General features: G+C 48.2%; 1 protein-coding gene across 6 annotated transcripts in view; it reads left to right on the forward strand.

Annotated features, from left to right (window-relative positions):
• The window catches only part of VSTM1 (V-set and transmembrane domain containing 1), a 38,459-nt gene extending 24,141 nt beyond the window's left edge, over positions 1–14,318 (forward strand). For 3 of the 6 annotated variants that reach the window (XM_045292852.1, XM_045292855.1, XM_045292857.1), the window contains exons 5-10: positions 1,818–1,874; positions 6,633–6,671; positions 9,063–9,158; positions 12,068–12,095; positions 12,295–12,332; positions 13,999–14,318. In XM_045292852.1, the coding sequence (XP_045148787.1) occupies positions 1,818–1,874; positions 6,633–6,671; positions 9,063–9,158; positions 12,068–12,095; positions 12,295–12,332; positions 13,999–14,036 (296 nt within the window). In that variant the 3' untranslated portion in view covers positions 14,037–14,318. Of the gene's footprint in view, positions 1–1,817; positions 1,875–6,632; positions 6,672–9,062; positions 9,159–12,067; positions 12,153–12,294; positions 12,333–13,998 lie in introns of all 6 variants that reach the window. The other 3 variants (XR_006680318.1, XM_045292854.1, XM_045292856.1) reach the window with 3 other exon arrangements.
• Positions 14,319–14,521: the final 203 nt, after the last annotated feature.

A 14,521-nucleotide genomic window follows, 5' to 3' on the forward strand; every position in this document is an offset into this window, starting at 1 on the left:
ACAGATCGCTGTATCACAACCTCCGACACCATTGTCTCAGAAGACAAATATGGGGGTGCCAGTTTTCGGGTCAGCCTTCCGTGTGGACTTGCGCTGCTTTACAAATCCCTTTCCTGTTCTACTCTTCGTTGGTGGTAGTAGATGTTGGTTCCAATCGATGGAGTTGGCTCCAACTCACAGCGACTCTGTGTACAATGGAATGAAACACTGTCCGGTCCTGCACCATGCTCACTCTTGTCAACTATGTTTGAGGCCATGGTTTGCAGCCAGCGTCTTTCCATCTCAACGAGGAGCTTCCTCTTTGTTGCAGGCTCTCCCTCTACCTTACCAAGAGTAATGTCCTTCTCCAGGGATGGATGACATGTCCAAAGTATGCTAGCTCAAATGTCACCATCTTGCTTCTAAGGAACCTTTGGGCTGTACTTCCAAGGCAGATTTGGTCATTCTCTGGCTACTCCTGGTGTATTGTCAAGACTCTCGATCAACAAGATCATTTTAAGGCATCAACTCTTCTTGGATCTTCGTTACTTATGGTCCATCGTTGACATGCCTAAGAGGCGACTGAAAATAGCATGGCTTTGGTCAGGTTTCTACTCCTTCCCTATTGAAAAATGAGACTTTTTTCCTTCAGAAGAAAATGAAATAAAATTTTGGCACCAGATAACTGTCCATTCTCCCTACAAATCCAGATACTTAGCTATTGTCCTAGACGAGTGGTGATGGAGGCAGGCCAGGTGTCTGGGAAAGAGAAGCTGACATTCTTATTGAGAAGACAGTGGGGGCGGGTGGGGGTGGGTGGGTAGCGGGGGCGAAACAAAGATCTTAGATCAAGAAAAGGTTTCCTCAGGTATCAGGCTTCAAAGACCCAGAACAAAAAATCAAATCAGTGTGAATGAGGGGGAGGGTGGAGTGGAGACCCAAAACCCATCTGTTGACAATTGGACATCCTCTCACAGAAGGATCACAAGGAAGAGACAAGTCAATCTGGGTGCAGTATAGCTCTGATGAAACATACAACTTTCTTCTAGTTCTTTAATGCTTCCTACCCTCCACTATCATGACCCCAATTCTACCTTACAAATCTGGCTAGACCGGAGCATATACACAGGAACAGATAAGAGCTCGCAACACAGGGAATGCAGGACAGATAAACCCCGCAGGACCAGTAATAAGAGTAGTGATACCTGGAGGAGAAGGGGAATGTTGGGGGGGGACGGGGACTGATCACAATGATCAACATATAACCCCCTCCCAGGGCGACGGACAACAGAAAAGTGGGTGAAGGGCGCTAGTGGTTGGAGTAAGACATGAAAAAAATAATACTTTATAAATTATCAAGCGTTCATGAGGGAGGGGGGTGGGAAATGAGCTGATACCAAGGGCTCAAGTAGAAAGGAAATGTCTTGAAGATGATGATGACAAAGTATGGACACATGTGCTTGACACAATGGATGGATGTAGGGATTGGGATAAGAGCTGTAAGAGCCCCCAATAAAATGACTTAAAAGAAAGAAAAGAATCCTTATAGATGGAGAATAACTGTGAAAGACGTTGAGTTCATGCCGTATTTCCCACAGGACATGCCCACCTAAAAGCTCACACCCAGATAAAGCACATAGGAAGCCAACATGGGAGGGGTTGTGGCATTTGGGTGGAAACAACCTTGTAGAACAGGGTGTTATTTGCATAAAAATGCCACATCTGTGGCCGCCCAACAAATGTCTTCAAGTGGCTTTCCAAAATGTAGCTGGGTAGGTTGTTGTCGTTCGCTGCTGCTCCAATCCTTGTGACTTCTTTGCTTGCATTCTGTTTCCTAGGTGGGTATGAGAGACCGGAAACAACTGAAAGACCAGAAACTCTACAAAGAGAAATCGGTAAGAGAATGACAAAGGGAATGGTTTTGGGCCAATCCAATCTCTTTACACACAGCCTGGAGGGCCTCACAGGCAAGAGGTTCCCTTCTGCATCATTGCACAAGCAGAACCTGTATGTTCACGCCATCGATGCTATTTGGAGGGAAACTACTGCCTCCATCACAGGGACACCTAGGTTCCACAAACCCACATCTTGCCTGGGCTGCACAGAGTGGCTCTTTTTCTGACTTGTTGTGGTGCTGGTTGAGAATATGCACAGCAAAACAGGCGCCAATCAAAGTTCTACACATACCAGCTGGTGACACCTTCTTCGACGCCGGCAACCGTTCTCACTCTCCTCTTCTGAGTCGTCCCTCCCACAGGAACATGAACTTCCTATCTAGTATGTCAAGAGGCATTGTCCATTCACTTCCACACAGGTTGTCTAAAAAGAGCACAATGCTCAAACTGGACGTTCCTTACTCGTTGTGCTAAATTGCTGTTGAGTTTAAAGGAGATGTCGAGGGATAGTTTTTCTTTCTTTTCTTAGGTTTTCAAGACTAACCCAAGGACATAGTTTTAGGAGTTCACCTAGTCTCCGCGGCTCCAGCAAGTCTGGATTCCATGAGAATTTGAAATTCTGTTCCACAGTTCCCCCATGTTGATCTGGATTTTTTTTCACACAATCTGTGATCAAAATGTTCAGTATTGGTAGCCAGGCACCATCCGGTTCTTCGAGTCTTATGGCAAAGGAGAGTTTTCAAGATTGCCTTTTTTTTTTCTCCCTGAAGGAGATTTTTCCCCCCTGAGATACCTTTGTTGTTAGGTACTGTCCAATTGATTCCAACTCATGGCAAACCTGTGCACAACAGAATGAAACACTGCCCTGTCCTGCACCATCCTCACAATCACTGTGAGTTTGAGCCAGCCCATTGTTGCAGCACTGTGTCGACCCATCTCCTGGACAATATTCCTCTTTTTTACTGACCCTCTGCTTTACCAAGCATGATGCCCCTTTCCAAGGACTGGTTCCTTCTGATAACATGCCCAAGGTACATGAGATGGAGCCTCAGCATCCTCACTATGATTTACAACATGGATTTGTTTGTTCTGGCAGCCCATGGTATTTTCAGTATTCTTCTCGAACAGCATAATTCAAATGCATCTGCTTGTCTGAACGCTTCCTTACTCATGGTGCAACTTTCACATGCGTATGAAGGTATCCAAAACACCGGGGCTTGGGGCAGGTGCATCTTAGTGCCCAAAATGACAACCTGGTTTGTGAAGGTAACCAGCCCCTAACAAATAATCATGGGTCCGGTAGGCACAAGTGTACAGCTTTAATATATAAAGATTATAGTAAAGTCATAGAGAATCAGAGAGATAGGAGAGAGAGTAAAATAAAGGAGTCAGACACATTTCATGGTAGCATGCTCCCCTCACAGCCCTTCTTGGTGGTCCACGTGGGGATGTGGGAGGAGGAGAGGGCAGGAGAGAGTGACTGCGGGGAAGGAGGGAAAGAAGGAGAGGGAAAGAGGACAGGAGGAGGGAGGACTGGAGGAGAGAGGACCAGAGGAGCAGGGACCTAACCGGAGGGAGAGGTCTTTATTGTTTGGGGGCTTTTATAAGTAGCCATTAGTCATGCATATTCAGGATCTACATACCTCACAAGGTGGGTGGTAATCACAGTAAAGTCCTCACAGGTGAGAAAACCCAATACCTGCATTGGGGGAAGGTATGAGGTAATCAGAGAACGTCTGCCTCTACCAGGGAGACAGAATCAACCATGTGCTCACCTTAAGGGAGTTTAGCTGTTAGGGGAGAATCTGCGGGAATGACATTTGTTAGTTGCCCACACTGGCTCTTCAACACTTTAAAGTCTTGTGCAGCAGATATGCCTAATGCAGTAGGACACCGGTTGATCTTCTTGAGCTCACAGTGCTCCTGTGAGCACTGACTGTGGGACCCGAGCAAAATGAAACCCTTGACCACTTTGATCCTTCCTCCATTTATCTTGTGTTACCTACGTGAACTCCAACCTCCAGCCTTCTGGTTAACAGCGGATGCATGAACTGTTTACACCCCAGAGGCAAGGAAGTCAGGAGAGCCAGTCCTCCCATAAACCACAGTCATTGTTAAAGGGGTGGACCTGGAATTCTTAGGAGCCCTGGTGGTGTAGTGGTTTCACGTGGGGCTGTGATCAGTTAGGAACTACCAGCAGTTCCTTGGGAGAAAGACTGTGCTTTCTACCCCTGTCAATAGTGACCGTCTTGGAAACCCACGGGGGTCTCTGAGTCAGCGCTGACTCCATGATGGAGAAGTCTGTTTGGGTTTGGAATTCTAAGTCCACAAACACTTGGAGGGCTCCCAGACAGTCCCTCAACAAACAGCTGTGCGTATTCCTTTAAGAACCCATGATCTAGAAGTCCTAGCAATGTAAAAACAAACAAACAAACAAACAAAACAAATGGGGGGGGGATATGGGTGGCGAATTGACAGCCTGAGTTACAGAGCGTGGGTGTGGGTGGTGTATGGGGTGAGAAAAAAGTCCTTACAGTCAAAATCTCATTATCCTACAAAAAGAGTCAGATTCTGGGCGCCTTGCTTTGAAGTCAGTATTTCTCATCATGATCGAACTTCAAGTTAGGGATGGTCTTTTCCCTCACTGCTTCCTCTGCACTGCACAGCCGTCAGCCTGACACGCTGTGGTGGCTGACGTGTGGCCGAGTGCGGGAACTTTTCCACCGCTCTTTCAAACACCAGCAGGGTCATCCATGGGGGACAGGTTTCAGCAGAGCGTCCAGGTGACGGCAGATGGGGAAAAAGGAAATCTAGTACACGTTGGCCATGTGGTCAGAAGGGATGGTCCCGAGGAAAAGGAGGACATGGTTGGCAAAGTGTAGGTTCAAGGCAAAGGAGGAAGATTGTCAAGGAGATGGGTTGACCTGGTGGCTGCAACAATGGGCTCAAACTAACAGCGATTGTGAGGAGTGTGCCGATGGGGCAGTGTTTCATCCTGTTGTGCAGAGTTGGAACCAACGCTGCAGTCCCTAAGAACATCCCAACTCCTCTTATTCGATGAAAGACTAACCTGGGACAAAGTCTGAATGTGGGAGAGCCAGCGCTAGAATTCAAGCGTGTCTTATCACACAACCTCTGCTCACGTGCTACTTTCACCTGATGCATTAAGAAATCATTCCACTATATGTGTGTGTGTGTGTGTTTGGATAAATATCACAGGAATGTCATTTGGGGTATCTATTGCTAGTTTATTTCATATATGTGAGATCATTCATTTTCATATATACACACGAGTGATATTTCTGTGCACAGACAGCAGAGATAGAGATTCCATACAGATAGACATGTCGATGTTGTTGTTGTTGTTGTTGTTAGGTGCCATTGGGCCATTTCTGACCCATGCAGACCCTATGCACAACAGAACAAACCACTGGCTGGTCCTGTGCCAATCCTCACCATTGCTCCTGTGCCTGAGCCTGTTGTTGCAGCCACCGTGGCAATCCATCGTCATCCATCAGATTTTGTTTGTTTGTTTGTTTGTTTCCTGGTGCCTATAAAAGTTATATTTAAGGATCCATCTAAGTGAGGTGTTTGCCAAGTCCACACGGAAGAAGCACACCAGCCAGTACGATCCGAGGATCGTAAATAATAAAAGCCAAGACTGGAGGGAGGAATTGTACGAGAGCTTAAATTCTGAATACTGGGTTTGCAGAAGGCTCTGGTCGTGAAAGCCCAAAACGCATTTAGAGGATTAAGTTTCCACTTAATTCCCTCCAACCAATGACCAGGGATGTGCATCACTGCCTTACTGTCAGAGAGAGTGCATTAGAAAGTGGATTCATGCAGATAATAGGCTAAATTTTGGCACCATATCATTTGTTTTCCCCTTTGATTCATTTAGAATGTGTTCTAGCTTTTATTATTTTCTGGGTTGTTGTTTTTTCAGATTGATGTTTTTCTGTGTGTGTGTGTGTGTGTGTGTGTGTGTGTGTGTGTGTGTGATGGTGATGGGATGGTGGATGGTTTTCTTTATACTAAATCCAGGACAGATAAATCTCTAGAGACACTAACTATGTTAATAGTTTCTTAGGGTTATAGCCAGGAAGGTTGAGGGGAAAATGTGGAGCTAATAATCATGAGTACAAGAATGAAGAAATGTTCTAAAATGGATGGTGGTGAGGATTGGACAACTAATTTTCATATATTCAAACCACTGAAACCGAAGGGTGTGTGGATTACTTGTCAATAAAACTGTTCAAATTAAATCAATACACGAGTTGTGTTGACACTCTATTGCCGTCTAGGAAGTGTGGGATAGACAGCTTGTTGGAAAACTTTGAAATCTTATGAGAAGGACCAGAAATGTGGCAGGGACAGGAAGTGTGAGCTTGTGCTGTTGGACAAATGGCTCGGGTTGAGTTGCCTGTGACAAGGGTGCCACACACACAGCTTGTTAAAGAGACGGTAATTTATAATTTATCAAGTGGGAGTGAGGGCAGGCAGGAAGAGGAGCTGATATCAAGGGCTCAAATAGAAAGTAACTGTTTAGAAAAATGATTATGGTGACATATGTACAAATGTTCTCAATACGATGAATGTAGGGCATGTTACAAGAGCTGTAAGAACCCCCAGTAAAATTATTTATTAAAATTAAAGAGAGAGATTAGAAAGGAATAGAAGGTAACAATGAAGGGGAATGCATGAGAACCAGGTAATAATCCTGCTCATCTAACCACCACCGTGTAAATTGTTTTCTAGAAGAAAATGAAGCACTGGACACTCCTTCTTCAAAACCAGGTAATGGCATCAGCTAAGAGGGAGGGTTGAGAATCTTGGAGTTGTTTTAGAAACGAGCGGAGAATTGGAGGGACAGGGGCATGGTTCTAGTCATTCATTCCCCTCTGAGGGTCTACTGGTGCAAAGAGAGGGTTTGGGAGGTCAGACCGTCCTGGGTTCTAAGTCTCACGCCCTCCACATAGATGCTGCAGGCTGGTGTAAAATAGGTCCACCTCTCTGAGCCAGAATCGTGCTCTCTTCGGAAGACATGAAAAGCAGTCATTGATGACGATTTAAAGAGAAACCCACTGCCACGGAGTCCATGCCAACTCCTAGTGACCCCTACAGGGCACAGCAGAGCCGCTCCTGGGGGATTCTGAGACTAGAACTCTTTACGGGAGCAGACAGCCTCATCTTTCTCCTGAGGAGCGGCTAGTGGGTTCAAACGGCTGACCTTGTGGTTAGCCGCCCAACACAGGGCACCACCAGGGGTCGATTTTCACACTCAACAACCCAGCACACTGCCATTAAGCCAGCGCTGATTTGGCAAGCTTCCCAGTGGCTTGGCTTGTGGTTTCAAATTCTCAGCCAAACCCTGACCTCCCTCCCTTCTGCTCCAAGATCTGACGGTTTAGGTTCCTCACTAATGGATGGTTTGGTTTTATTTTTTTCTGGTCTACCACGATGATCAGTTAAGCGCATAGCTGTTAATGAAAAGATAGGTGGTTTGAACCAACCCAGAGACCTGCTCCTGTCAAGATAACAGCCCAGAAAACCCTCGCAGGAGGGAGGAGATTTACCAACAGATGCCCAACATCCAGGAGAGCCAGGCTGTAGCTGTTCAGGTTTGTGGCAGGAAGCTGACCCACAAGACTCTCTTTTTTTTAGTCTCCTGTGTGTGCACTCTTTCTTTTTTTTAAGTTTGACCAGCACCTCATCCACATGTCATACAACTCAGTAATTCCATCATATCCAGAAGAGCTGTACAACTGTCACCTCATTCAACTCTCGGACATTTTCTTCTTCTTCGGACTCATTGCTATTCAGGTCATTTTTTATTTTCTAACTGTGGCAAAAATAGACACAACAGAACAGTCTCCAATGCCACAACTTCTCCATGTACCGTTCAGTGTCATCGATGATACTCTTCAAGGTATACAACCACTATTGATAGCCTTTGCCAAATTCTACTGCCATTGACATAAACTCAATGGCTCCCACTCAACAACTCTTTCCCCTTCACCTATGTCACCATTTGGCCTAGTTTGGTTTCTGTGTGTTTCTTGATATAGTATTCACATATTATATACTTCCATTTTAAATCGCTTTTAAAATGAGTTGTATAATCACAATCAGTTCTAGTGCTCTTCTCCCCCCATCCCAAGACGCTTCTGTTATGAGTAGACTCGGTATTTCTTTTCTTTTCCCTGTGCCCCACTCCCCCCACCTCCAGGCACTAACACGTAAACAATTATAAGTATCCTCGTGAGTAGAGTCAACATCAAGGAGCCTGCTGGCACATTGGTTAAGCACTAGGCTGCAAACTAAAAGGTCTGTGGCTCGAATCCCCCAGCCACTCCAGAGAGAAAGTTGAGGCTGTTTGCTTCTGTAAAGAGTTACAGCTTTAAAACCCCTCTGTGGCCTGTGTTAGGCTGGGGTGACTAGAGAAACAAATTCATGACACACATATATGTGGAAGAAAGAGCTTTCTAACGAAAGTTAGCAAGGAAAGAAGGAAGGAAGAGCTTTATATCAAGAAGCAATTATTTATCAGGAAAACATCCCAGCCCAGTGCAAATCAAGTCCGTAAGTCCGAAATGAGTCCATAAATCCCCCTTGAGACTCATGCAGCCACATGCAATGATGCAGAATGCAGGAAGATCACAGGTTGGTGGATTCAATGGCGGTGGAAGCATCTCCAGGGCTCTGGTAGTAACCAGGGTCAGCCAACAGGAAGGTGAAAGAAGAGAGAGGTCGGAAGTTCCCAGGTCCCTCCTTATGAGAAGGCCATGCCCACAAGGAGATACTACCAGTTAATCTGATTGACAGGCTAAACTCCACCCCTACACGTTTATAGATCTTCAAGTTGACATGACATCATATAACTACCACAGGGCAGTTCTACTCTGTCCTACAGGGTGGCTATGAGCTGTAATTGACTCAGCATTAATGGAATTTGGGGGGTATTCCTCAATCAAGCGTGTTCTTTCATGATACCGTGTGACAGCTGGGAAAAGGCAAGGACAATGGGAATTTGGTGTGCTTTTAAAGCAATGGGGAGGCCCAGTTGGAAGTAGTAAGGCCAAGACTTGAAGGCAGTATGCTCCTGGCTTCTGGTCCGCATTCTGCCAAACTGTCGCGGGTGCCTTTCAGGGACCAAACGGATCCTCTGACCCTTCCTTCCTCCACCAGGCAGCACACGGCTCATCTTTGTCACGGTGTTCACCTGCATCTCCATTGTGCTCCTCTTCCTCTTCATCTTCCTCATCTACAGATGTACCCAGCACAGTGAGTGTGGACAAGCGTGAGCCCCTCTGACTGTGGGGGACCAGCCTCCACAACCGAATGGGTCCAGGGGTGGTTGTGTCACTGAGGGGTAAATTAAAGAGACATCAGGCAAGGCATGCAAGGGCTCACCTCTTCCATGCAACCAGAACCGGAGTGAGGGAGGCATGTATTCTCTCACAGGCGCATATGATCTCAGGCAGGCAAGCCATGTCACACCTATGTAACAGGAAAGGGTTGTATTAGAGAAAAGGGATGAGCTAGGGGTATACCCACAAGAGGTACTAGAGCAATACATGTGACAGGAAGGTATCTATGTAACAAGATATGCGGATTCTAAAGTTATGATGGCAGCCTGACCTTGGTCAACTCAGAGCTGGCTTGGCCTTAAGTGCCCGGAGCTCTTCTCCAGGGGAACCATCTATGATCCTTATCAGAAAGGAATGGGCCCTACTTAGGTTAGATTGCTTGGTCTGATTGCTTTTGATGGCAGATAACCTTCAGGCAGATTGCCTCCAAGCAGATAACTTTCAAGTGTCTAAGGTAGCAACTACATGTATGTGCTTGCAGGCAGCACCATAGGATTGGCATTATTACAGGGGACCTAATGGAGAACAACTTTAGGTAGGAGAACGTGACTGAGATCAATCTCCAACTCAGGAGTGTGAAGGCCTCCCTCCATGAGAGTCTCCTTCCTCCCAGACTCCTTCAGTGTGAGCGCCGAGAATGTGTCCGCTTGCGCTCTCTTCCCGGTTCTCCATTTCACACCGCTGACTGCCATTCTGGGTGGCCCACATGGCTCAGTGCTTTGCTACCAGCTGGGAGGCTGGTAGGGCAAAGCCGCTCAGAGGTGCCACATCAGAAGGGCCTGGTGACCTGCCTCCATACAGAAGTCAGCCCAGGAATCTCCGGGGAACAGTACCACTCTGCACACGATTGGGGAGTGGGGGTGGGGGGTCATCGCAGGTTGGTCACAGCAGAGAAACCCCCCCCCTAAACTGCAAAGCAAACCCACGGCCACTGAGTGGATTTCCAATTTACAGCCACCATCCTCTGTCCCACGGGGTCTCCAGAAGGTGGGCTTGACCCAACAACATCCAAGAGCAATCACACCACGCCCACTGCCCCTGAGCCGACTTGGGTTCCTATGGACCCTGTCAGTCAGGGGGAACAGACCCTGTGGATTCCCGAAGCTGTCCATCTTTCCTGGAGCAGAAAGCCTCGTCTTTCGTCCTGCCCCGCTCCTACGGGAGCAGCCGGTGGATTCGAGCTGTGGACCCTGTGGTTTGCGGCCCAACCAATGCCTAACCCATAGTGCCACCAGAGTTCCCGAATCACCATTAACAACTCACCACCGTCGAGTTGACGCCGACTCAGCGTGACCTGTGTCAGAGAGGAACTGCCTGTGCGGGTTTCCGACGCTGGCGCTCTTCACGGGAGTAGACAGCCTCCTCTTTCTCCTGTAGAGAGGCTAGCGGATTCTAACTGTGGACCCGTGGGAATTTGAGGACCGGGAAGAGCGTGTCTGTGGACAGATTCTTTATTCTCCCCTAATGAAACATTGTCCCCACAGCACCCTCCGGTCATCGTGCTGCCTTAAAGTGACCCCTTCGAAGCACATGTCTAGTGACTATCTGGCAGCTTTAACCAGAGAAGCAGCCGAGTTGCTAGTGCACTCCCCGCTCCAGGGGGATAAGATACTGCCCTCCTTGTTACGTAGGTAGGTGTCTGTGGTTGGGGGGCTTGCATGCCCCGAGACTCTAGACGTTGGTGTAAGAATACATTCTCTCTCTCTCTCTCTCTCCTGCTTGGAACTGGCATCATGGAGGAGGTGAGCACCCCAATACTTCTGTCTGCCTTTTTATTTCTGCCTTTCAATGACACAGCTATCCCTTAGGATCCATCCGGATTTGGGCTGGACAGTAGCCTAACCCTAATGGCGACACCACCAGAATCAGTGGTGGTGTTAAAAACAAAAAAGAGACCTCCCAACTCACTTCCATGGATTGATTCCGACTCACGGTGACCCTGTCGGACAGAGCCCTGCCCCTTGTGGCTTTCAGGGGCTGTAAGTCTTTAGGGGAGCAGACAGCCTCATCTTTCTCCCTCTGAGTGAATGGTGACTTTGAACCTTTTGCCTTGTGGTTCAAACCCATCATGTAACCCACTCCTCCACTGGGGCTCCTTCAGCAAAGAATACCAAGCCCAGACTCACCGTCATCGTGTGATTCCGACCCGACAGGACAGGGCAGGGGAACCCCTGTGGACTTGCGAGACTGGAACTCTTGATGGGAGTATAAAGCCTCATTGTTCTCCCTCGGAGGGGCTTGTGGTTTCAAACTGCTGGGCTTGTGGTGGGCAGCCTCCTTTAGCAAAGCATAACGAGGTGGCCCAGCTATCAAGCGCTTGGACGCTGCGTGAAAGGCCGGCGTTTCGAACCCGTGGTCGCTCTGCGGAAGAAAGCCGTGGCAGTCGGCTTCAGTCGAGGGGACAGCCTGGGATACCCTGTGGGACAGACCCACCCCGAGTGTTAACAGCAAGCGGGGTATCCGGCTGGTGTTTAGCACAGCGTGCAGTTCTGCGCGGTACCACACGGGGCGCCAGAAGCCCAAATCCACCCTGGGCAACAGGTGTGTCGGTTGTTTGCAGAGGGGCCCCAAACCCAAACCAAATTGACTTCTATTGAGTCCACTCCGACTCATCGGGATCCCATAGGACAGAGCAGAACTGCCCCTGTGGAGTTCCGAGACCAACTCTTGCAGGGGCAGAAAGCCTCGTCTTTCTTCGCTGGAGCCGCTGGGGGTTATAGCAGCTTTACCCAAGGGCTCCCTTCGAGGGGAAAGTAAAAGATTTTACTTTTCCTCATTTACCTAATGATAGAACCCTTCGTTTGTTGCTTTGTTTTTGAACAGATTCAGCACCTGGAGAATCCACCGAGAGGTAGATATTCTTGTCACATTGCATGTTCCAACTCAACTTCTGCTCCATTCACCAGAGGTGACCAGCAAGCCCAGCCCTGCCTTGACCTTCTCCTCCAGCCTCTCCCAACCCTTGCTCTGACTTTGCTCCGCTCGTCCCGCGGTGCCCTACCGTTCGTTTTCTGATCGATCCCATCCTTTATTGGGGTTCTCTCCCACAGGGCCAGCTGTGCCGAAGTTCCCGATGAGGAGGCCCCAGGTGAGCGAGGGCTCATAGACTCGGGATGGAAAGATCAAAGTCTCACGCCTGCAACCTGAGAACTGCTGTATCCACCCCACCCACCCCCCATGCCCCACATGCTCACACATGGATTTATTCCGACCCAGAAAGGTCCCCTGCCATCTGGCGGTCTCTCTTTGGAATTCCCCAGGGACTCAGTTGGGAAAGGGGAAAAAAAAAACTCCCTGGCTGGCACCCTGGTAGACCAGTGGAACCTCTAAAAATGTGTCCCTCTGACACCTCTCAACCCTGGGACAGGGGACGGGACCCACCCCCAGGCATCACCTCGTGTAGCCAACCACCAGAAAGGCCTACAGAGTGAACAAGAGCACCGGGAGATTGACCTCTCCTGGATTTCATTTGCAGAAAACCATGCAGAAACAAAACTGGGGGAGGGGTGGGGGTGGGGGTGAGGGTGTGGCATCAAGGGCTTAACAGAAAACAAATGACTAGGCAACCGACAAGCGGGTGAAGGGAGACACCGGTCAGTTTAAGACATGGAAAATAATAATTTATAAATTATCAAGGGTGGGAGGGGAAATATGAGGAACTGATAGCAAGGGACCAAGTAGGAAAAAATGTTTTGAAAATGATGATGGCAACCTATGTCCAAATGTGCTTGACACGATGGATGGATGGATGGATGGATGGATGGATGGATGGATGGATGGATGGGTGGATTGTGAGAAGAGCTGTCTAAGCTCCCCAATAAGATGACTTTTTTAAATGTCTAGAAAATAATGATGGCAACATAGGTACAAATGTGCTTGACATCATTGATGTATGGATTGTTATAAGAGCTGTTAAGAGCCCTTAATAAAATGTTGGGGTTTTTTAAATGCCAAAAATATTAACAATAACAAGGTAAAACAGATGAAGCCCTTGATCGAAAAGAAAGTAGGAGATATTAAAAACGAGAACAAATTTAAATGGATCCTAAAGGACATCAAATGAGAGGGTTTAACCCAACTGCCTCTGATACAGTCCGATTTCCGATGCATTTACTGGCACAACCCTCTAGAGCAGCAGTTCTCCACCTTCCTCATGCCAAGACCCTGTCATGCAGCTCCTCATGTGGTGGTGACCTCCAACCAGAACATTATTTTTGGCGCTACTTCATCACTGTCATTTTGCTACTGTTAAGAATCGTCATGCAAATATCTGATAGGCAGGATGGATTTTCATTGCGACAAATTGAACATAAAGCAAAGTGATGAATCACAAAAACAATGTCATTTTGTATGGTGAAATATTTCTTTCTAATGACAAATCAATGAAATTTTATCTTGAAGCATAGTGTACCATGGGTAACAGTCTGCACACGGGGTACTCGTACGGGGGCATATCTGCATGTGGGTGGACCCGCCTGGAGATGGATAGAGGAGTGGTCTCTCGGTTCCTACCATCAGAAAGATGTGTTTCCGATGGCCTTAGGCGACCACTGTGAAAGGGTCATTCGACCCCCAAAGGAGTCACGACCCACAGGTTGAGAACTGCTGCTCTAGACAGTGCTTCCACGGTGCCACCAGGCGGGTTCGAACCATCAACCTTTAGGTTAGCAGCCGCCACCAACCACCAGGACCACTGGGAGGAGGCAGTGGAGGAAGGTAAGCCTGGATCCGCTTTATAGGTCTCTCTTCCTCAGAGTCTGCAGACCTGGGAAGTGACCTAGAGCCAAGGTGAACTCAAGGATGCTGTGCGAGCCAGCGTGGCTCTTCACAGGGAGCCCGTACACCCCGACGACCGACGGAGTGGAAGGGAGCCGTCAAGAACCACTGGAGAAGCGCTTCATGGATTGAAACAGCTGGGGCGATTGGAGATATGGAAACCACCTCATCCCCCACAGTAACCACAATACATTACTCTCTCCTTCTCCTTCTTCCCCCCTCCCCACGTGCACACCTCTCACAGGTCACTGGGTGGATCTTCAGGAAATTGAGATTGTGCGTTGGATAGGTAGGAAGATTGCGGGGGTGGGGGGGGGCACCACCGAATGCCAACGCTGAACAAAATGTAACTGACCATGCCACAATAAAGGAGTTGGAAAGCAATCGGCCACACATTAGACACTTGTGGGGACCATCCAAAGATGGGCATGCTCAGACCAAGGTCACCTAGGTGCAGGTGCAGGTCAGCCTGGGCATGCGCACTAGTCACACGTGTGCCTG

The sequence above is a fragment of the Echinops telfairi genome, unplaced genomic scaffold (genome assembly GCF_000313985.2).
Source record: "Echinops telfairi isolate 266 unplaced genomic scaffold, ASM31398v2 ScPeMD7_655;HRSCAF=1070, whole genome shotgun sequence".
In the NCBI taxonomy this organism is placed as follows: Eukaryota; Metazoa; Chordata; class Mammalia; order Afrosoricida; family Tenrecidae; genus Echinops; species Echinops telfairi.